The sequence below is a fragment of the Nelumbo nucifera genome, chromosome 2 (genome assembly GCF_055504915.1).
Source record: "Nelumbo nucifera cultivar China Antique chromosome 2, China Antique-T2T, whole genome shotgun sequence".
Lineage (NCBI taxonomy): Eukaryota > Viridiplantae > Streptophyta > Magnoliopsida > Proteales > Nelumbonaceae > Nelumbo > Nelumbo nucifera.
Window position 1 is genome coordinate 110,634,986 of NC_142650.1, and position 22,956 is coordinate 110,657,941.

The following is a 22,956-nucleotide window of genomic DNA, read 5'->3' on the forward strand; positions in this document are numbered from 1 at the left end:
TTGTAGACTAGTAGTCTAGTACTATAGGGGTTGGGTCGGGTTCAAGTTCAAGAATTTCAACCCCAACCCTAACCCTAACCCGATCATCAACCCAGTCCAACCCAACCCGACTTTTTCGGATTGGGTTCGAGCCAACCTGGCCCAAGTTGTAGCTCTAACTGAGCTGAATGAGAATGGTTTGATCGGGTGGTGAGCCATTCGAACCCCGTGTATTTATAGATATAGAATTACAATTTGAGTACAACACTCAATTAGAGAGTCAGATTACACTGAATTCTATCAAGTTAGTTGAGTCCTACTTAATCCAGATATAGATACATCTGATGACATGGCAATATCTGATGATGTGGTAGTGATATTATCCTCAATAGGTTGAGAGTTCAAAAGCTAAAGGAAAGCAACCGGTGACTAGAATTTCAGATAAACTTCATCGTAATCTGACGTTATCTGGTCACAACTGTGTCCTCAAAGTTCCAACCAGTCATAGGGCTGTCAATTGGACGGTTTTAGGTTGCATCCAAACCGATTCAAATCTTATCAAATCGGTTTTGGATAATCCATTAATACTTATTGGGTTGGGCCAACCCAAAATAAAATCGCCCGTATTATTATTAGTTTGAATCGGTCCAAAACCAAAACCCAATAGTTGAATCACCATCTCGCCAAACCCTACCGTTTTGAATCAAAGCCAAAATCGTCTGAAACTCAAAAAACCTTCGAAGGCTCAAAGTTCTGAAAAACTTGTTCGAACGTTCGGCAACTCTTCTCCGGCGGTCGTGGCTCTTCTCTTCGATGATTTAAAGCATCTGTGGAAAGTATTCTCTCCGGTTGTGGTTCTTCTCTTCGGCGGTCGTGGCTTTTCTCTTCGGCGGTTCGAAGAGGTGGTGGACAGAGGAGATCGAACCTTCATCCACCGAAGCTTTCCCACTTTTTTCCCCCTTTCTCTCGTTCTCTCCCTCTCTCGTTATCTTATCAACCCAGCCGACCTAGCTTCTTCTCTGCTGTTAGTTCTTTTCTTTTCTCCCTCTCCCTCTCTATCCTTCTCTCCCGTCGTTTCTTATATCTTCTCGTTGGCGCATCAGTAGAGTTACAGCGATGAAGGTCCCTTCTGCTTCTCACTCCATTTCGAGTCGGCAGTAGAAAAGATTGTTCAAGTTCTCATCGTCATAGACGAATCGACAGAAACCAAAGAAGCCTCCCCTGTTGCATTGACCGACGTCAGGCCAAAATTCCGAACCAGGTAAGTTCTAATATATCTTGTAATCCTTTTATGCTCTATATTGGATTGCCGGACTGGTTTCACTTCACCTGCTGGTAAAATCTCCTTGATGAGGTCCACACCTTGACCAGCATACATGACCATTCGTTCAATATCACCAGTTGTTGTTACATTTGGAACAGTACCTACAAGCAACCGGATCTCTTTTTCCTGAAGATAGAGACAAAACTCAGTCAAAAGCAGGAAACAAAGTGATCTTGCATACTTATTTTCTTCTTCCCCTTCTTATGTTACTTGGATTTTACAAAGAATAACACTCAGACTTGGACTTTACAAAGAATCGCCATCATCCTGCACTAAATCTTACTGCTACACAAATTCTGCCTAACTCAACATCAACACCATGGTTTTTTCTTTATTTGGACATATGATGGAAATTATTCTTACAAGCATAAATTTATCATTCAGTAAGTATAGCACATTGTCATAGTTGATTGATATTATAGATTTTGAATTTATACTTCTAAATGTTAATAATGTATTTTTTGGGGGGGTGATGTTGTCTTAATTTTGGCAAAGAATACAGATTTTATAAATATGGACCTTCTTACTTGATGGAAAAAAAGAGTTTGACAAAGTCCAAACAAAATGTAGTTCATTAAGTTATAGACAAATGATTTAATATGAGATACTAAACTATATGGCTATACCGTTGTGGTTGACAATGCTCTGCAAAAATTTTAATATTCATATAACACTATAGACTAAGTAACATGGAGTTTGTAGTCTGTTCCAGGTCATGGTATGTAAAACAAAGCCATTGCCGCACCAAATGGGAAGGAAAAGGTGATTATTGCATTAAAACTAAACTTCAATTGGATAAAAAGTGACAAGGATTTTCATATCCATATGACATATTATTTGGTGATCCAAGTGGGTTAGTGGTTAGTTGTAATTTGTAAAAGACATAGCAGTGGATAGTTATTAACTTATGTCTATGTTACAAACACAATGCTTTCAACTTTGTAATTGTATTGGCAGTAAATTAGTAATAAGCAAGAAAAAAATTGTTACAAGTTCAAAAGAGAGAAAGATTCTTACCATGTCATGTATTGTTGAATGGCCAATAACTGGCTGGCTGATCTCATTCTCATCCTCAATGAGAGGCCTCAAATTACTAAAGAAAGGTGTTTTCAGGGCGCAATGAGGCGCACCAGGCCATCTTGCACGGCCAAATACATTTGTATACTCAGTTTTGTCTAGTTCAACTAAGATGTGTTTGTATGTTGGGTGAGCATAGCTTTCCTCTGTTGCCAGAAACCTGTATTTAAAGAGAAGCAGATATTTTTGGAGTGGCCACTTGAAGAGCAGATCAAGATTACATAATCTGTTCTAAACAACAGCCTACCAAAACTATCATATAATGGGTCCCAACTAGGACTCCTAGGGCATAACTGGACTAGATTGAGTACTACAATCATCCTTCCTCCTATTCACCGTTTCTCTCCAGAATGATCACCATATTATAATCTCGCATATAATAAACATGCTATTCCTTACGTTACCACTATTTAGGTTTCTTCTAAATAAAATGTAATCTCACTAACCTAGTTCCAGCACAAGAATTATGGAACAATGTAGCCGCCAACTGGATGGTATTGTGTAATTGTTTCACTAGAGGCAGTGTGGTCCTCCATCTATATCTATATGCACATAATAACAAAATTGATTTGTTCCTGTAAAAGTTATTAGGTTTGGTTAATTCTTACTTGGAGGAGCGTAGGATTAGGAAGAGGAGGAGGATGGTCCCTCATCTGAATAAATAGAGTGGGAGCTGGGAGAGGGAGAGGTCCCCCATTCGTTGATATATAGTCATAGATAGTCTTTATCTTGGCACAAAAACTCTTTATTTGGAGAAATAAATAAATGGGCTTGAACATATATAAAGACATCTTAGAGATAGACTAGCATCTTGGAAATCTTCTCTCCTCTCCCAAGCCGGCAGTTGTACTCTAATTCAGTCAGTGGCGCAAGCTATTATAGTCTATCTAATGCAAACCAATCTTCTGCCAGCCCGCATTACTAATGAATTCCATTTTTGAAGCCAAACCAAACCAAAACAGGGACATTCTCTGTGGTGGCGTAATATTTTGAAGCCGAAAGAAGATATTAAGCATAGTTTCGTTTGGAAAGTAAAGGATGGTCTCGCTCAATTCTTCCAAGCCAAAATGCCAAATTGAAGAGTGGAGGACAAGTGTGGTAAGCTAACCACACGCTGTCTATTGCGGCAGCTTTCTTTCTAGTTTCTATTGAGCAATGTCAAAGCTCTTCCTGCAAGGATTGGCCTCTCTAATGGAAACTCCATTTGCTCCAAAGGTTTATATTAAAGTCTTTGCATGGAAGTTACGCTGGGAGGGCTTACCCAGGCCACTAAAGCTATTTTGTTCTTGTTAAAAAGAAAGCTCTGACGGACAAGCATTGGCACCTTCTTCAACATGCATGAAGAAACATCTCATCGTCTCTTTATTCAGTGTCCATTAGCTCGATCCATTTCGCTTCATGCTCAAATTCGACGAAGTCAAATTTTCAGATCTGATCCAATCCGATTTAAATTTCTTGAAAAAATAATAAATTATTAAAAGAAAAATAAAATATAATAATTAGAAAAAACATGTTTTTATAAAAGATATAATTAAAAAAAAATATAAGTATCTTTTCAACTATTTTCATCATATATATACATGTTTTTATAAAAGATATAATTAATATAACAAATTTATAAAAATACAATACAAATAATATATTTATAAATAAATAAATAATATATATCTGTTATATTTGTATGAATAAATAAATAACATTTATCATTGGGGATCAATTCCCAATTGGTGTGGACATTTATAACCCACACCCACCTGATCCATCTAAACCCATTCATTTACTTGGAAAGTTGAATATGGGTAGGGGTCTTAATTGGATAAGATTTGGTCTGGATCGGATTATGCCCCATTCGGGAATTGTCGCTAGAGAATATCATAGTAGTGAATCATGACAGAAAATATTAGGCACTTTTGAATTCATGGGCATCAAACTGTCAGAGGGAGAGGGGGAAAGTATGAGTAAGTAAGAAGAGGAGAGAGAAGGAAAATAAAAGAATGGGAGGGGAGGAGAAAAGGAGGGCACATGTTGAAACTTTGAAGAATATGGCAAGAGTCATTTTAGGCTAGCTAATCTAACGGAAAGAATGAACAAAAATCGAATTTCCCAAACAAGAGTACTTCAAATAGGGTTTAAAACCTTACGGGGTACTTCAAGTAATTAACCCAAACTTAATCTGAGTATCCCCCCCCTTTATGTCACACAATTTGCAATTTTGTTAATCACACGTATCAATACTTTGAACCTTGCCTGCCCATAAGTAGGGGGGTGCCAAAGACCAAAACATATCGAATTGGACCAGTTCAGACTTGATGGTCCAAAGTATTTATCGGCTTGGAGTGGACCTGGTACATCCTTAATGGACTTATATTAGATTGAACCAATATCTGATCCATTATAGAAGATAAGAATACAGGTATCAATGGACCATGTTTGGATTGGAACCAATCTAAATTAAAGCCAACTTGAGACGATTGTACAGTCCAGACATTAAATTGGACCGGTCCAGAATAGTCCAAAATATTCATCGGATTGAATCTTAATGGATTCATATTAGACCAAATCCAGTCCAATTGACTCCCCTGCCCAAAATAGGGTCATCATTAAAATCAATAATTGGCATGGGTGGGCAAGTGGCGGAGCCAGGAATTTTCTTTTGGGAGGCCAAGTTAAACAAGAAAATGAAATAGGGAGTACAGGTTTCAAGAGAATTGGGACTGGAATGTTTGGGTTTATTATAGATTTAAAAAATAATAAATAACATTTTTTTTTTTAATTTTGAGAGTTGGAAAAGCATTAGAGAGTGATCCTTCACATCTCAGTTCAACTTTTGGGGGGGCAAGGACCCACTTTACTGTTTTTAGTTCTGCCTCCACTTACTACTAACTATATAAATGGGGACCCCCTGGCACACAACTCATCCAATTGCCACCCCCATTTCCCTGGAAACCAAGAAATAATGGAAATTGGGATCTAATTGCTTTATTAAAAAAAGGAAGCATAATTTTATAACTCCAAATGCTTATGGCTCTAGTTAACGGTTCTACATTCTGGAAATATATTTGGAAGAGAAAAAGAAGGGAAGAGAAAGAAGCTGGCAATTCACATTCAAATACTTTCTTGATGTTGATGATCATCATCCTCCCCACCCTTAATTCCACTCCATTCGGAGTTGCTCGGGAATGAGTTGTCTTCTTCATCCATGCCCTCAGGCGGAGCTGCCTCTTCTGTACTTGACTTAGTCCCTTCGGTAGAATTGCTGTTGGTGTCTGTTACATTGATCACAGTCTGCTGCTTTTCCATCATTCCTGACAAAGCCAATCTTGGGGACCACTCTAACACATCATCGATTATGTTGGAAACCCGCTTCTGATACCTGCAAGGGGCAAGGGTAAAACAAATTCTTAGCTAAGCAGGCTCACTAATTCTAGTCATTATGTTGTCCATCGAGCTGAAACTTGAGTGATTCAAGCTTATCATCTAAATCCACAATATCTCAGGAGATTATAGCTCAACTATGTTTTCAAGTGCATATTTGTCAAGGTTGAAAGCAAACTCATTGCTCACAATCACAACCTCAATATCAAACATGGTCATACACACGCAGAGTAAGGAAACCAAGCAGCAGACTGGCTGGCAAACAAAGGTCACCATCCTACAAAGTCATTCGACCATTATCCTTGAGCTGAATTATATTGTTAGTAAGGGCATATTCGTGTAAACCTCTCATTTACATGTTAACCATGGAACTTTTAAGTGATTTTCTTAGAACTGCTGCACCTTCTAATAGAAACTTGTTATGTTGCATTTTTTCTTTCCTTTCATACCCATTTTTTTTGGCAGGTATGCGGATTTTATCCCACACTTCCATATGTGGATGGATGCCAAGTAACCATCTCATCTCGTACCCAGTTAACTAAGTGCAATAAACAATGTTTTAAAAATAACATTTGGTTTTATAAGCCATTTTTATATGGTGCTTTTCTGAGACAAGCTACCAAATCTGGATGGGAGGTTTAACAAAATGTCTGTAACAGTTCTAAGGAAGAGGCATGTCAAACTGATAAATAAATGAAAGAAAAGGCATGTCAAAGATAAGAGGCAAAAGGAGACCATAGACATGGAAGTGGTGTTTCTGTTCATCCAAAACTGGCTTCAATTAATTAATTACTCATTAGTGTAATTACCAATGCCTAATAGGAAATGAGCTTCGGTCCAGACTTGCTATTCCTGAAGATAAGCTGGGCCCTCATGGCTACAGTGTAGCATGTCAACTATCAAATAGATAAGTTCCACCATATACTTGTAAAATAGGACTCAAAGCATAGCAGAGGGCTAAATGAGTAAATGTAACTCATGCATGCACAAGTTACATTGCCAAACAAAAAATCAGATAAAAACTGACCTGGCTCTAGCAGCCTCATCTGGTGCATGATGCCTGAGCAGTAATATGACCAGCACAGCCACTATAGCATAGAAAAGCCTTGCTGTCCATTTAGGCCGTTCCTCTTCATCTTTAGTGGGCCAAAATCGGAATAATTCTTTCAGTGTTGCTTCCTCTGCAAGGATATTAGGAAAAAACCAAACGCGCTTCCCAAGAATGATCCATACAGCACCGAATATAACACATCTCACTGCACATTAAAAGAAAACATAAGAATCTGAAGGGCAGCAAGAGTTCATGTTGTCACTTTAAGTAAATAATTCTTGAGAATGGAGAGCTAAAAATGTGGCTTAATCATGCTTAATGCAAACTGATCTATATTTCTTTCGCGAGAATAATCCACATGGAAGCACACCAACAGAAATTCTACCGAAGGGAATAAGTCAAGCACACTAATAATCCACATGGAAGCACACCCAAACTGATGGCATAATTTTCCCATTGTTTGCTCTTTGCCTATAGTTGTTTGGGGCAGGTTTAGTCTAATTAAGCTTCATTTGTAAGTTTAGCTTGTGGGGCAAGTTTCTTACTTGGGAAGTTTCTTTTTTTTTTTAAGCTTGTAAGATCCTTTTGGGGAGTTATTTTATGAAGCTTCTATGCAGAATTTGATGTCATTGCTAATTTTAGGGTTTATTTGCCCTCGTTGGCTCATCCTTAGGTGCGATTGCCTAGGATTATCTCTTGTACATCCCTCTCTTTCTCTTCTTTCTTCTTATTTTAATCTTTTTGTTTTTGATCTACACAACTACAACCTGAGTTTAGTTGCAAGAATAGTACTAAATCACAAAGATCCTGCATCAAGAACCACATGAAAGCCTTTTTGGCCTCTTCACTGACATGCACCACAGACACAGTCCAAAGAGTGCCAATATACACCATTAATTCTTATGCGTCACAAGGGCACTTTTCTACTGCTAACCTGTATAACATACAAAATAATATATGCTTTTATAGACTTAAGGGAGCATTCATGTTTCTATGCTGTTTAGAAATCCAGTCTTGAAAATGATATATGGCCACATATTACCACAGCATTATCAATTCTTTAAACCATGACTCATCCCACCCAGTGGCTTATATATAAAACTAGAATGTGAAAAGAGTTGATCCCTTCCCACCCATTGCTTTGGCAAAACATCAGCAAAGGCATTTGCACTCCTTTTAACCCACTGCAACTTGATCTCTATATCTTGTGTCCCCTTCTATGACCAACATTCTTATATTCAGCTCCTTGGCTTTTCAGATCTCTTCCATCACAGTCAAGATTTCTGTCCTCAAAAAGTCTCCCACGTCTATTGACCCTGAGTAAAGGGCAATAACTCCTCCCTCCTTGTTCCTAAAGTTTTAATTATTGTCACATTATTATATTGTCAGCTTTTTTTTGTACCCATGTTCTTGGGGCTACACAACAGAGGTAGCCCATCCCCATACCCTTTACATCCCCAACCCTGGTGGCAGCAGGATTGGATCCCAAGTCTCCGCTACAAACATCCAGAGATTCCATCAACTAAGCCACCATCAGTTGGTTAAAATCATCATCATCATCCAAGCCTTATCCCAACTATATGGGGTCAACTACATGAATCCTGTTTTGCCATATTCAACTATGGGGGACTTCCTTGGGTTCTCTAAAGCTTCTTTCTATGGGGGAATTCCTTGGGGTGTCAATTAATGTAATGGAGAAGGAAATGAAGTTGCTCCTTGTGGAAATCAGAAAGAAGGCAATTGAGGAAAAGGGGAAGAAAGGTCAAAGAACAGACAGGGAGCTATTTCATTTAGCTTGGGGGCTTAATGACGGGACTGGAAGCAGTGCTCAAGGGAGAAAAGGGTGTAAACAGTTTTGAAGATTTTCTTGTGTCATGGAGAGGCTCAAGATAATTACTTGGAATGTTAGGGGTCTAAATTCTGGTAGAAGGGTTGTTATCAACAATTTTTTAAATAAATGGCAGCCAAGTATCTTATGTCTGCAGGAAATGAAGCTGGAAAGGGTAGGGGTGACGGTGGTGATAGCATTTGGAAGCAGAGGGGTTGCAATTGGGCATTCACAAGTGGAATCAGTGTTTTAAAAGCGCAAGGCGCAAGGGCCATTTTGCGCCTGAGGTGCAAGGCACAAGGCGAGGTGTGCGCCTTTTTTAGGCAAGGCGCACAATTTAAAAAAAAAAAGCTAAAAATTCAAAAAAATGCAAAAAAATTCAAAAAAAAACGCAAAAAAAATCAAAAAATTATAAAACATAATATTAATAAAAATATAAACTTAAGTTTTAAAATAAATGTTTTAAAAAACCTATTATCTAAAAATAAAATACATAAATATAATATGTAAAGCATATTCAAATGAGAATTTAAAAATGAAATCAAACATATAAAACATTTTCAAGCATATAAAATCCACAATCTCTTTTTTCTCAATTGCATCAAGTAGCTAATGTGACATATTACATTCCTAATTCTACAAGCCGCCTTTGTGCCATGCCCCTCGAGAACGAGTCCATGTTATGGTCTTAAATTCTTAGTTTTCACACAAAAATTAATAATTTTATAGTTTTAATTGCTTTTAAGAAGATATTTTATTAGGATGAATGAATGGACAACATTACCAAATAGGGGAGCCCCCGGCCCAGCCACCGAACTCAAAAAATAAGGAAAAAGCGGCAAGTTTTCAAAAGGCGCACCAGGCATGCGCCTTATGAATGGGCTGCACCTAGGACCTGGGCGAGGCGCCTACCCTAAAATGCGCCTAGGCACGCCTTTTAAATCACTGGGTGGAATTCTGGTCATTTGGGACTCTACTGTAGTTAGGTTAGCAGATAAGTTTCTAGGTCATTTTTCAGTTGCTCTGCATCTTGAGTTAGTGGAAGATGATTTCAATTGGGTGCTGACAACAGTTTATGGTTGTAATGAGGATGATGACAGGAGGCTATGTTTTGGGATGACTTGGATGCAGTCCGTTCATGGAGGAAATTGGTGTATTGGGGGAGATGTCAAAGCAGTGATATTTTCTTTTGAGAAAAAAGGGGGTACAAGTAGAGGAAGGGGGATAGGGAGCTTCAACCAATTTATGAACAGGTGGAGCCTGTTGGATCTTCCTTTGATGGGAACGAAATTTACTTGGACTAATAATCCAGAAACCCCTGTCTTGGTTAAGTTGGACAGGTTTGTGGTTACTCCAGATTGGGAGGAAAAGTTTCCTAATTTAAGTCAAGAAGCATTGCTGAGACATGTTTCTGATCGTGTTCCTGTTTTGCTAGACAGTGGAGGCATCTCGCCCAAGAAGGCACCTTTTGGGTTTGAGCATAGCTGGTTTGAAGTAGAAGGTTTTGTGGATTTGTTGCATGATTGGTGGGTAAAGTTGTGAAGTGTCCAGTTCTGCCAGTCATAGTTTTGCTTAAAAGCTTGCTTTCCTGAAAGAAAAGCTGAAATTGTGGAAGAAAGAGACTTATGGGAAGAATGAGATCCTCAAGAGGAAATGTCTATCGACTATTGCAGAGATCGATAGAGTGGAGGAACCAGTGATTTAAAAGGCATGCACCTAGGCACACAGGCGAGGTGCATTTAGAGTATGTGCCTTGCCTAAGTCCCAGGAAGAGTATTTTCAAAAGGCACACGCCTTGTGCACCTTGCACTTCACCCCATATTTGCTAATGTTGCTCATTCATCCTAATAAAAGATATTTTTAAAAAACACTTAAAAGTTATAAAATCTTTCTTTTTTATAAGAATTTAAGACACTAATACTTGTTTGGGTTTGCCTCGAGGGGCTTGGTGGCAGAGTGGTTGGCATTTCAAAATGGGACAGCAGTTTGGTCTCCTACTTTCAGGAGGAACTTAAATGATTGGGAAGTCGAGCAATTGGCTGATCTGTTGCATAAAATTTATAGTTTTATACCAAGTAGGTTAGGGAAGATAAAAGAGAATGGAGATGGTGCAAGGATGGCAGTTTTTCGGTTAAGCCTTTTTATAGTAAGCCGGTGGAGAGGGGGGAGAGAAGTTTTCCTTGGAAAAGTGTTTGGTGCACAGCTGCTCCAAAGAAGGTTGCTTTTCTGATGTGGACAGTCTCTCTTAAGAAATGTTTGACTAAAGATAACTTACTGAAAAGGGAGGTTCTAATTCATAGCACTAGCTGCATCTTCTGTAATGAGGGGGTGGAATCTGTTGACCACTTATTTTTGCATTGCTGTTTTGCTAGAAGGCTGTAGTCCAAACTAATATACATTTTTGGGCTACACTTTTGCTTTCCAAAATCTGTGCTGGAGCTTTTAACCAGTTGGCAGTTGAAGGGCCTGAGTATAGAAGGGGTAGTAGTTTGGAAAGTGATTCCTCTGGCAATTTTTTGGACTGTGTTGATGGAAAGAAACAGAAGAATTTTTGAACTTGTGGAGAAATCAGAAGATATAGTTGTAAAGGAACTATAGGGTAGAATTCACTCTTGGGTTGCAGTGAAGAGAAGTTTTTACAGATATTCCATACAGCTCTTGTTTAAATTCTGCTTTGTTATTTTTGTAAGGGTTGAGCAATACCTTTTGTACAGGTGGATATAGTGTATTCACAGTTTCTTGCTGGGTAGAATGGTGTTTTTATCTTTAATACAATACATTGCCTTTTCTCATAAAAAAAAAGATCCAACCACATAATCGTTTTTAACTACTTCAACCCATGTCTGTTTTGGTCCACCCCTAGCCCCTCAAGTCCCTTGCAAGATATCGCTTCTTATGTGTGCTGATGGTGGTCTTCTATGCATGTGACCAAACCATCTTAGTCTATTATCTTTCATTTTATCAACTATTGGAGCCACTCCTAGGTTCTTTTGAGTGAATTCGTTTCTGACACTATCCCTTTCTACTTTTTCCACTAATCCATCTCAACATATTAATTTCTGCCACACTCATTTTTTGGACATGTTTTTCTAGACTAATCCATCTCAACATTCTGCTCCATACAACATAGTTGGCCTTACAACTGTTTTATATATAAGCAAAAGCAAATAAAATAAACCGCAAATATATATGCATTTCCTCTTAGTTATACACATCTAAACATTAATACCAATCTATGATGCCCATGCAGAGATATTGACACAACAGGAAATGGGATACAACTCTCAAATACCTAAGATCCTAGACACAGATACAGATACAAATATATGGACATCCCATTTAATATGCTAATATTATGCTTCTATATCTAGTTTTTTAAGCCATATTGCATTTCTTAATACTTGTATCTTGCCAATTTTAATTGAACTCCTAGCATATATATGTTTTACATATTTTGAAGTGTTAGTACTATGGAGTTATACTCTAGTAGTGGCCATGCAGTATCTGGTGTCAATGTCAGGTATGTATCATATCCAACACCAGTGTGTTAAATATGTATAGTTATCTGGATATCATTGATACCAACATCATACTTGACACCTATCTCAGACATATTTAACAAAGGTTTCTGAAGAACAAGATATAAAAGAAATAAAGTTATTAATGGAATTAGGACATGTTCTAAAAGAATTCTAGAGCTTACACAAAAGCAGGGTGAGTATGAGAAGGAGGACCCCAGCACAGGTGTAGAGTACTATCAGCTTGCACTGATGAGGAAATACAGGGAACAAGCAAATTGCCAGTGTCAACACTGGCCAAAGGAATGAGAGAATTGTCTGCCACAGTGGTCTTCTTTTTGCAAAAGTCCATGCAAAAAAAGCATCATTTTCAGAAAAAACTTGATCCTGCACAATACAACACCACAAGAAAACAAATAACAAGCAGAATTTAATGCACATAAGGGAGGGTGATAGCACATGTTGAACTGCTGAAGAATTTGGGAACTTAATACAGCACAGACAGAGAAACAGGTTTAATTATGATGGCAACAACCGATTTGAAACACCTGGTATCCACCGTTCCCAATTCTCTCCTATTCGAAACTAGCAGTTTTTGTAAATGAAGAGAAAAGAAACAATCTCCGGTTCAGGAAAAGGCTGAGATTCATATACACATATTACCTCTTTTATATTATTAATAAAATTGTAAGTTACCCATCCAAAAACTGTATATTTACATAAAACACCATGAAAAGTTAAAATATTTTAGAAAAGATATCTTAAACAAGCCAAACAGTTTGTTGAAACATGGCCCTTCATCAAAATTGACAATTTAGACTACATTTGAAAAATACACAGTACTTTAACTTATTTCTATTATGTCTCATATACACATCCTAGCATCAAAAATACCAACAGGGAAAGAAAATGATCTAAGATTGCCATAATCCATTTAGTACATGGATAAAAAGCTCCATCAAGTTGTGACAATCTTTTACAACCACAACTTGGTGAAGAGGATCAGATCATGTGGTTTCTTTCTAATTCACATGATGCACCAAGAAACACAAAATCATGTCCCTCAAGCTCTTAGTGATAGGACAGCCTTGGCATTCAAATTTAACAGTTGTATCAATACCACATCCATATATCAGGGATACACCACGAGCCGAACAGATCAAAACCTTCAATGTCCAGATGCTCTGTGGTGGAAGAACAATTGAAATAAAGGAACAACCCACCATAATGATCAAACTTTCCTTTAAAACAATAAAAGGAGACAAAGACCAGAGAGGAATACTTACAGAAAAGATCTCTAGATGTGCTGGCCAGGTAGATAACTTCTTCTTCCCAGGTCGAACAGTTTTCACCACACGATCACATCGGACTAAAAGATTCTTCCTTAAAAGAACATTAGCAATATCTTCTGCTTCTAAATTCTTATCAGATTCTAGTACTTCCTTGAGCTCTGGATGATTTCTCATAAAGCTAACAAAATCCTTTCCTCTAAAATACTCCACCCGGGTCTCCTGTAAAACAGCCCATCTAGATTCTAAGTCTTTATGGTCCCTCACCTTATCAGCAAACAACTGGAACACATCCTTCTTGGCAGCTTTCTTCTGCAACAAGGATATCATAATAAGAAAACAATATTAACAGAAGCAACACGAATATCATAGACCAAAAATCATGCAGAGTTAAGTCATCAGAGCAAATTTTTATCCATCAGAAGAGAAAAGAACTTAATAACACACCCTGTATTCTCATTTGTTGATTTTGCCATATCCTGCTTTGAATGAATGGAAAAGCTATCATAGAAGCTCTGTCCCTTGTTTTGAAAAGACTGTTATGAACTGACTGAATGAACAGGTTTTCCCTGAATGATAGCTAATCTTCAACAGTTGATTACCTTACCAAATCAATAAGAAGCAGCTAATGATTTGAAACTAAAACCATAAGATCACAGAAGAACTGGCTCACAAGGTAAGCATTTTAAAAACCCTAGCCCTCTGTTTTTTAAGCTTGCGGCAAATTAACAAGGCTACCCTGCAGCCTATGTTTGCAGAAAAATTCCTAATGAGTTCACAATAAAAAAGACCAATCAAATAAAAATGTTCAAATAAAGCACAAATTTACAAGTTCTCCCACATATACATAAACCATGGAGGAGATACCTTTCAGAAATCTTCTTCTAATCACTAACCATATCATTGGCAGGGAAACCAAAGACAAAGAAACTTAACAGTTTGGTGTGAATTATACATCAAAAGTTCCAGAGAAAAAAAAGGAATGCCAAGGAAGAACATAACCTCCTATCTTTTATCTCCATAAAACCATGATTTTCTTGTTAAAAGTATTCTAACCCCATTTGGGAGTAAGGATTTGACAAAGTTGACAAGAAGAAAACAGTTTTTTGCCAGAAGAGTCACCAACAACTCAGAATGACTATATTGGATGGGCCTCAGGTTGGAACCAGAACAAAAACAAAAGCACAAGAGCTAACTTATTAACCATTAGGCCATTTTACCTCCACCCCACAAATATAATCCTCTGTTTTTTTTCATTCCAATAATTTCTAACCATTCCAAGTAAACCTTGCTAACATTTTAAGGGGGTTTCCCTACACGTTGCATCAAAAAATAGGGGGATGTCATTCCACTTTCTCATCACCTCAATGCCAAGAACACCTTAAAAAATATCCAATGACTTAACCTAGTGAACTACCTTGATGGTAATAGCTTCGAATGACAGCTTCTCTACTTCTTGCTTTTTTCATGGAAGAGTCTTTGGTTCCTCTCCTCCCAGATTGTCCAACACACTGCTGCCCTTGTGCATCTCCAAAGTATTCTTCCCTCTTCTTTGACCAGCTTATGAAAGTGGAAGAAAATAGGCTTTGTACATTAGGGGGAGGGTTCCACCCACACCCAAACAAAGAAAAGAACCATTCCCAAATTGAAGAAGAAAAAGGGCAGGAAATTAATAAGTGATAGCTATTCTCACCATTAACTTTGCATAAGGAGCACCAATGAGGGGAAAGGCACCAATTAGGTCTTTTTCTTTGCAGTAGCTTACAAGTATTACTTCTTTCCAAATACATTTCCTAGCACAAACCACCCACCCTGAGAGGAATAGGTTTACACCAAATCTCCTTAGATGGGAAGGAGGATACTTTGCTTTCACTCAGTTGAGTAAGGGCTGAGAAAAAGGAGCTACAAGAAAAGGAACCTAAGGGCGACGGGGTCCAGATTCTCCTATCCCTCTTACCAACTTCCAAGCACACCCCTTCCAAATTCTATAGGAGGTTAATGACAATGTTCCATTCACAATCTTGAAGCCCTCTTTTGAAACCCAAGTCTCAATTGCACTCACCAATTGGATTAGGCAGAGCCAAAAAGAAAGAAATAGGTTCCTCCCTATGGTTGGAAAGGGAATTAAATTCTTAGTGGTTCACTGCCCACCCAAACATGCTCCCAAAATTAAACACAAATTCCAGAACCTGGGCTACACCTGATGTGTGGTAAGAAAAGATGAAGAACATCATAGATTGATTTCCAAGGCAAAGCCCTTGTAGCCCTAGCCGAAATTCCAGAATCCCAACCATCTGCAGCTGCAGCAAGACCATGAATGCAAAATATTACCCTTGCCCACAACTCATCTCTATCCATTGGCAATCTCCATAACCATTTCCCCAAAAGAGTTGTGTTCCTTTCTTGTGTGTTCCCTAGCCCTAACCCACCACATTCCTTACTTCTGCAAACCAACTCCCAGTTTATACCTTGTGATCCAGTTAGAAAACAATTTTGGATAAATGAGACAATGCATTAATAATTGTCTTCTTAACATGGGCAAGATACCAACCCTCAAACTGCCTTTCAAACATCTTTGACCTTACAGATGACAAGAGAGCATCCATAAAGCAATGTTACAAGAAGATAGTTGGGTAGGTAATTGGAGGCATTTGTCTAAGAAGAAACTAAAACTTAAATGATTGGAAAGCTAAAAATCTGGTGTTGTTATTGCAAGAGTTTCAACAGGTCATTGTCAATCCAACCTATGCTTCTTCATGGCTATGTGACCTGGATCTGAATAATGTCTTTGCCATTAAATCATGCTACATCTCTTTGATGGGTTGGACACAGGCACCCTTTGGCATAAAAAAGGATGATGACACTAAGCCTCTTCACAAAAAATAAGATTCCTCATACAAACTATATACCTGGATAAAATTCTCACTATCTCATATCCAGGGGTAGGGATCTGCAGAATGTTTACTCCCTTTTCCAAGCGCATAGAGAATGGTGGCTCACCTGTTGCTGCTCTGCCCATACCAACATCTGAGGAGAATATGTGTATGAGATGCATGTATAAATCTAATAGAATATATATTATGTTGCCAAAAAGATAAAAGGTCACACTGGCATGTGAAAATAAGTTTAGTCATTTGAAGTGAATAACCCATGCAACATTTCTGTTGCAATGTTGGAACTCTACTATTCAATTATCACTTGATTGTACGAGTGATACTAATAGTACTGGCCTGATTGTAGACCAAAATCACTCATGAAACGTGTTATAACAAACATGGAATCACAACAATACAGCCACTCTTTCCCTTCGAAATGGTTGGTTTGAAAATCCACTTTCTTCTATCAGCTAAAGTTTCTCTCTTACATTACTCCTAACTTCAATTAAGCTGCTTTTTTTCCAGCAACAAAGATCAATTAAGCTGCCATTTTTTTATCAGCAACAAAGATCAATTAAGCAAACAGCTGCAAAAACTACTCTCGTCAACTGTCAAGAGACTCACTCAAGCTTATTAACGAGTAGGAGTCAGGAAATAGCAGAAAAACTAATTTCCAAAGCAAATCTCAACCCAAACAGAAAGAAGAAAAGCCCTAAATAATCACAAGATATCCAAATTCATGGTCTACCAACTTCATGATCAACGAAAACCAGTACGGCCCAAAGCCAGCAGTTCATGAACAAATATTCTTTCCATTTACAATCAAAATGTCCATAAAACATCGATACAACTTCACCAGTGGATAAGATCTGGGAATTTATGAACAATGCATAAACCCGAGATCGCAAAACAGAACGACTGAACTAAGGAGAGAGATATAGAATGAGAGAAAGGAGGAACAAACCCTAGGTGGGGTGTCATTGCTGGAATCTCTGCTACCATTTGCAACTGAGGACGACCGTCGGACCCTCTTTTTCTCTGCCCCGGATTTCGTCATCTCTCTCTCCGTTTTCCCTCCTCGTACAGAATCGTACTCGTATATTTGTTGGGTCGTTTTCTTTTTCCTTTTTTTTTTCAGGTTTTTTCCTCACTTTTTTCCGTCTCTTTCCCTCCGCTAAAAACCACTCCGAATCCTCTACAGGAACCGAAGGATACTGGGCCAATCAGTTTTGGGATCTTTCTCCCTACTCTTTCAGTTTTGGGCATGGGTCAGCACTAAACCTGGCCCAGCTATCCAAGTTCAATAAGTGAGTCATTTCTTAACACTGGGTTTGTTTTCGGTGTAAATATTTATCAATTAAAAAATATAAAATTATATTGATGGAGTTCAATACTAATCGGTTTAAATGAATGAATTATTGTAATTTTGAAAAGTGTGATTATCAATGTAAATATTTATATTGATTTTGTCAATGTTATATTTACATCGATTATCTATGTAAAACTCTATCGTAAATGAATGAAATTTTACGCCAATCTTGAGTAACACCTAGAACAAATGTAGCCTAAAGTGGAAAAAAAGAATATATAGACTTCTTGAGAGAGGCAATTCGGTTATGTACATCTTTAGTTTAGTTTAAGGTCCATTTAAGAGCACATTCAATTAAATTGGTTCAATTGCTTTGAAGCGCTGCAGAATAGGCTAAAGCAGGCAGCCCTAAAAAAGACTGATACCCAATTTCAGCTCTCCTGATTTTTCACCAAATAATTGTTGTTTCAGCTTTGGAGATTTCTTAATAGAGACAATCCGATTATGTACATCTTTAGTTTAGGGTCTGTTTGGGATGACCAAGTTGAAGATTCAACTAAATTGGTTCAGGTGCTTTGAAGCATTGTGGAAAAGGCAGCACGCAGCACGCAGCACGCAGCACTAAAAATGGCTGATAAATAGCCAATTTGAGCTCTCCTGATTTTTCACCAAACATAGCTGTTGTTTCAGCTTTGGTGGTTAGGTTCTTTCTCTACAAGAGTCTCTTGTTAGTGTTATCTTGTTAGAGGAAGATGAACCTTCAATGACGGATCTATGTAGAAGTCAGTGTGGGCAATTGCCCCCACCGATATTTGAAAATGTTCTTATATAATTATGAAAATTATGAAGAAATTTAAAAGTTTTTACAATTGCACCCACTCAAATAAATTAATAGGGGGTCAAATAAAATTTGGCTTCTTAATTATGCGATGTTATTTTCTTACAGACGAATAGGTAAAAAATAAAGAAAAAAACTATTAAAGAATGACACCTATGCCTCTATTCCATATCAACCAAGTTATGGGGCCATTTTTTCCATTTCACATCCCTCGACAATTCTATCTCATCTCTCTACTTTGTCTCCTTAAACCTAAAGATGGCAATTTTCCTTGTCCTCATTGGGTATCCATCCTCACCACTCGATACCCTGCCCCCATTGATCAAAGGTTCTAGATCCTCCATTGTGAACCTCCCTTTGGGTTTTGCATCACTTTCATCAACAGTTTGATCTATAGTTAGTTTTTTTTTGCTGAATATTTGATTGCTTGTTTATGTTTACTCTAAAATGCTTTGCCTTGACTTTGCATCTAGGCCAGAAAAGTTAAATCAGATTATTTTATCATTCTTTTATTGCTTTATGTCCAAGCCAAGTTAAATCAGAACATTTTTCATTTATATACATGCATGGCATATAGGGGTGCAAATAAGTTGGATAAGATCCGATTAGAATATGAATTTCAGATACCTCCCTTGATCCTAACAAATTGGATTGAATTGAAAAATCTATTTAATTAATGGGTCGAATTCAAATTTATCCCGATCCGATTCGTTAGTTATGAAATATTATATATTTATTTATCTGTGTATATTTTAATCGGATTCAAATTGGATGTACAATAAGGTATCCAAATTCGATTTTGAATCACAACCTTGAAAACCCAACAATTTCTTATTGAATTCAGATTGGTCAGATTTCTATGGATAACCCTTTATGGAATCTGATCCAGGCTATTTGTAGCCCTAATGGCATGTGCTTTTCTATTATCTAACCAAAATAGTTCTAGAAAGTAGGTCTTGCTCTAATTCATCTTATTGTGTTAGGGTTAGTACATTGTTTTAAGACATAACAAAGAGTGTGTTAAAGTGCGTAGCATCAAAGATGGTATATTAAGTGAACCAATAATGATTTTAGTTGTGTAAACATGCAAATTAATTACAATTTTCTCTAGTGTTACATTTAAATTGCAGCAATGTTTTAAATTTTAAAATTTGACCTAGAAATATATCTTTAGCCTCCCATTTCTAGGTCAAAATTCATTAAATCTTTCAGGTCAAATGGTTCTGGTTCAACCCATGATTTCACAAATATGATAATAAAATAATATAGTTAAAAAGATAAAATAGCTAAAATGACAGAAGGTAGATTTTAGTCGGTCATTCTCGAAGACAATGAAGCTTCAAAAAATTATTGAAGACAATGAAAATGAAATCAAGGTTTGAACTTTGAAGATTGCTTGTTGTCATTCTTGGTGGCTTTCTTTGGTTCTTGCCAGCCATTCTCTAAGAATTTGCATTTGCAGGTGGTCAATTTCCAATAACAACTACTTCTGGCAATTGATGTCGATGAGATTTGCTTCTACATCAAAACCCTATACTATAGGTCATCATCATTGTGGCAAAAGGTAAGATTCATGATAGAATTCCCTACAAACAAAAACTCTGCACACTTTGAAAGCATAGAAATCCAGCTCCCCATGAATCTAACATGTATGTAGGGAGATATTTCTAGTATGCAACAAGATGCTATGAAAGAGTGAAAGCAACTTGACACAACTATTTTCAGGTGAAAGAGTGAGAAGGGTCTTGTCTGAGATTCAGCCATTGGAGAATGAATTGAATATGCTCTGTGATTGTCTGCTTCTGAAATCTCAATTATGTGGTTTCATGTTGAACTAATGATTTTAGCTTTGTTAGTTCATTTTTGCTTTCACTTTTGGTATCTGAGTTTGTTGAATTAAACTAAATAAGCTTGTTGTAGATCAGTACGATCCTGAATAATAAAGCAAGTGGGTTAGAGATTTTATTTTCTTTTCTTTTCTAGCACTTTGCCCTGTCTTTACATTGACTAGTATGCATAGAATGATTTATACAAGATCAATCACATGGTTGTATCTTCAAATTTGCACACTGATCACAATGAAAGCAAATGGGTTCTTTGTGAGGATGGTAAGAAATTCATTAATTTTGTTTTAATGTGAAATTTGTAATTATTGCACACTTATGATTTTGCATTTTGAAATTCCAAATTCCTTAGAATTTTCTTGGATGGGAGTATGGATAAAGGATTTGGATAAGGAATTAACAACTGGTTGGTTCACCTCAAGGTTAGTCGTTTTTTGGGAACATACTTGCTTAGTGTTTCTCTCTTTATAGAATAGTACTTTTTATCCCATAAACAAAGAACTTGCTTCTGTTCCAAGGGAGTTGATACATACTATAATTTTTACTTGTAGGTTGGCTAAATGACAGAAACATTCAAATGGACTCCAAAATTCATAGATTTTGGTTGATTAAGGCAATATATTGTTCTCTTAGATGGTTTAGTTTTAAACATTGGATTCAATATTACAAGATTGGGTTCTTAGTGACAGTTTAGCTCATGACAAAGGAGGATATTTTTCCTTGGTCTGAACCAAATTCTTCTCATATTTGAATGACATAAAATTGTATGTCACTATCTAGATGTTTATAATTGGAACAAGATCAGGGTTTATTATTGTGATGGATCATCATTAATTGGAGATGTGGAGACTATTGATCCAATGAGCCTTTTGAATTTTATCAATTATGATGTGGAGACTATCATTAATTGAATTTTATCAATTATTGTGATGGATCATCATTAATTGGAGCAGTTGGTTGACACCTTATAGTTTTTTGAATTCATTTCCACACATGCACATCCATGAGGCATTCTTGACTCTATTGGCTCCCACGTCCAAAGCCACTTAGCAAGACAAGCTATGTTGAACTTCCATAGCTTCTCAATCAGTAACTAACAACTTCTTGTAGGAACCAACACTATCATGAAAATTTGAATCACTTCAACAGTAGTAGAAAACTTAAATTTTATTATTACATGTCAAAAAGAGAGGGTCTTAGGTGATCCAAGAATCTACATGTCAAATCTAGTATTTTTTTTTTGAAGTTTTATGTATTTGTTAGCATTCCTGCAACTGATTTTTGGATGTTGTAAGAATTAAAAATCAACTATTCTTTGCTCATGGAGGTTGGAACACAAGAAATTTGGAATCTAACCATTGCTCCTTAAACCATACTTCTCAGTTATAATCTTCCTCCATGAGTTTTTGGGCTCTGTAAAAACACTCCAAAACTACCTGCTAATTTGACTCTTATTATAAATAAATTTCAGGTGTAGGTAGAGTGTATTTTTGCTCTATACACAATTTCTCTCTTATCTTCTCTTTCTCTTTCTCTTTCTTTCTTCTCTTTTTATGTTATTTATTCTATGCTAGAGGTTGTAGGTTTCTATGGTATCAAAACAGGAAAATATGATTAAGACTTGCAATCTATTCTATCTCCTTTCCCTAAGATTGCGGTTATGGATTTATGGCCTTTTCTCTCATATGATCTTAAGTTTGTGAGTAGGGTGAATGTAGAATTATTTTTGGCCACTTTGGTGGCTGGATTATTAAAGTTCCTCAATTTGACAATTAATAGAAGAATAACATCTAGTGCTTGTGAAATTGATGAATTAAAGAATCTAGAAAGTTATTTTAGAAGTTAGTACAAGAGATGACAACAACATAATATCAAAATTGAAAGTTAGTATTTTTTTGTAAATGAAAATTAGTGCTTAGATACTTCCTTTTAATGGTATTCTCGTGTTAATTAACTATGTATGAAAGATATTAAAGATGTACTTAATCCTGATTTCAAATTGATTTTCAGTTTGATGTAGTACTAGAAGTATTGAGCTGTGTACTTTTTCTAAGAAGAATGTATTAGGTTTTCCTGATGTAAGCATTAGAAATTAGGGTTTTTCTAATTTATTTACATCAGAGAACTCGCTGGAGATCGTGGAGAAAGATGAAGAAGGAGATCGATGTGGAGATAGTAGTTTGATGGCTTCCAACTTTTGTTCGGATTAAAATCGGACCAACACACTATCTTAATTATTTAATTTGTTAAATTGATGTTTATTTGTTGATATAATTGTGAATCATAAGTGGGAATTTTAAGATCACTATCTATGTGGATTGATATATTTGGGTACCAAACCCTAGGCTGATTTGACCTAGTTTTGGTCCAACTTACATGGGTCAAACCTATGATTGGTTGGGGACTGATAACAATCCCTTGGATCACTAATTAAGTGATCAAATATGGACCTAGGCCAAGGGTTTGATGGGCCATTACATGGACCAATTCAGCCCATACTTGTAAAACCTAATTAGAATTAGATTAAAACAAGATAAGTCCATTTTAGTGTGGACAACTATATTGGTCGAACTGTTTTTTGCAATTGTGCTTAATATTATTAGATTATTGGGTTCATTAATGGGCTGATCATGTGTTAATCTAAATGG

At 36.8% G+C, this 22,956-nt stretch overlaps 1 protein-coding gene and 1 long non-coding RNA gene across 3 annotated transcripts; one reads left to right on the top strand and one right to left on the bottom strand.

Moving 5' to 3' along the window:
• LOC104612992 (uncharacterized) lies at nucleotides 1–22,550 on the top strand. The gene is made up of 4 exons (XR_016082222.1): nucleotides 1–1,240; nucleotides 19,927–20,028; nucleotides 20,661–20,730; nucleotides 20,860–22,550. It is a non-coding gene; the product is annotated as an uncharacterized LOC104612992 (long non-coding RNA).
• Nucleotides 5,337–17,594, bottom strand: LOC104612993 (translocation protein SEC62-like). 2 transcript variants are annotated; one of them, XM_010280665.3, is made up of 5 exons: nucleotides 17,282–17,594; nucleotides 13,439–13,753; nucleotides 12,338–12,539; nucleotides 6,783–7,011; nucleotides 5,337–5,753 (listed from the first exon to the last, which is right to left on the bottom strand). In XM_010280665.3, the coding sequence occupies exons 1-5, from the start codon at nucleotides 17,372–17,374 to the stop codon at nucleotides 5,486–5,488; spliced, it is 1,107 nt and encodes a 368-aa protein (XP_010278967.1). In that variant the 5' UTR covers nucleotides 17,375–17,594; the 3' UTR covers nucleotides 5,337–5,485. The 2 variants fall into 2 exon arrangements, with proteins under 2 accessions (XP_010278967.1, XP_088754684.1); XM_088898558.1 differs by having other exon boundaries at nucleotides 13,439–13,750; nucleotides 17,282–17,537.
• Nucleotides 22,551–22,956: the final 406 nt, after the last annotated feature.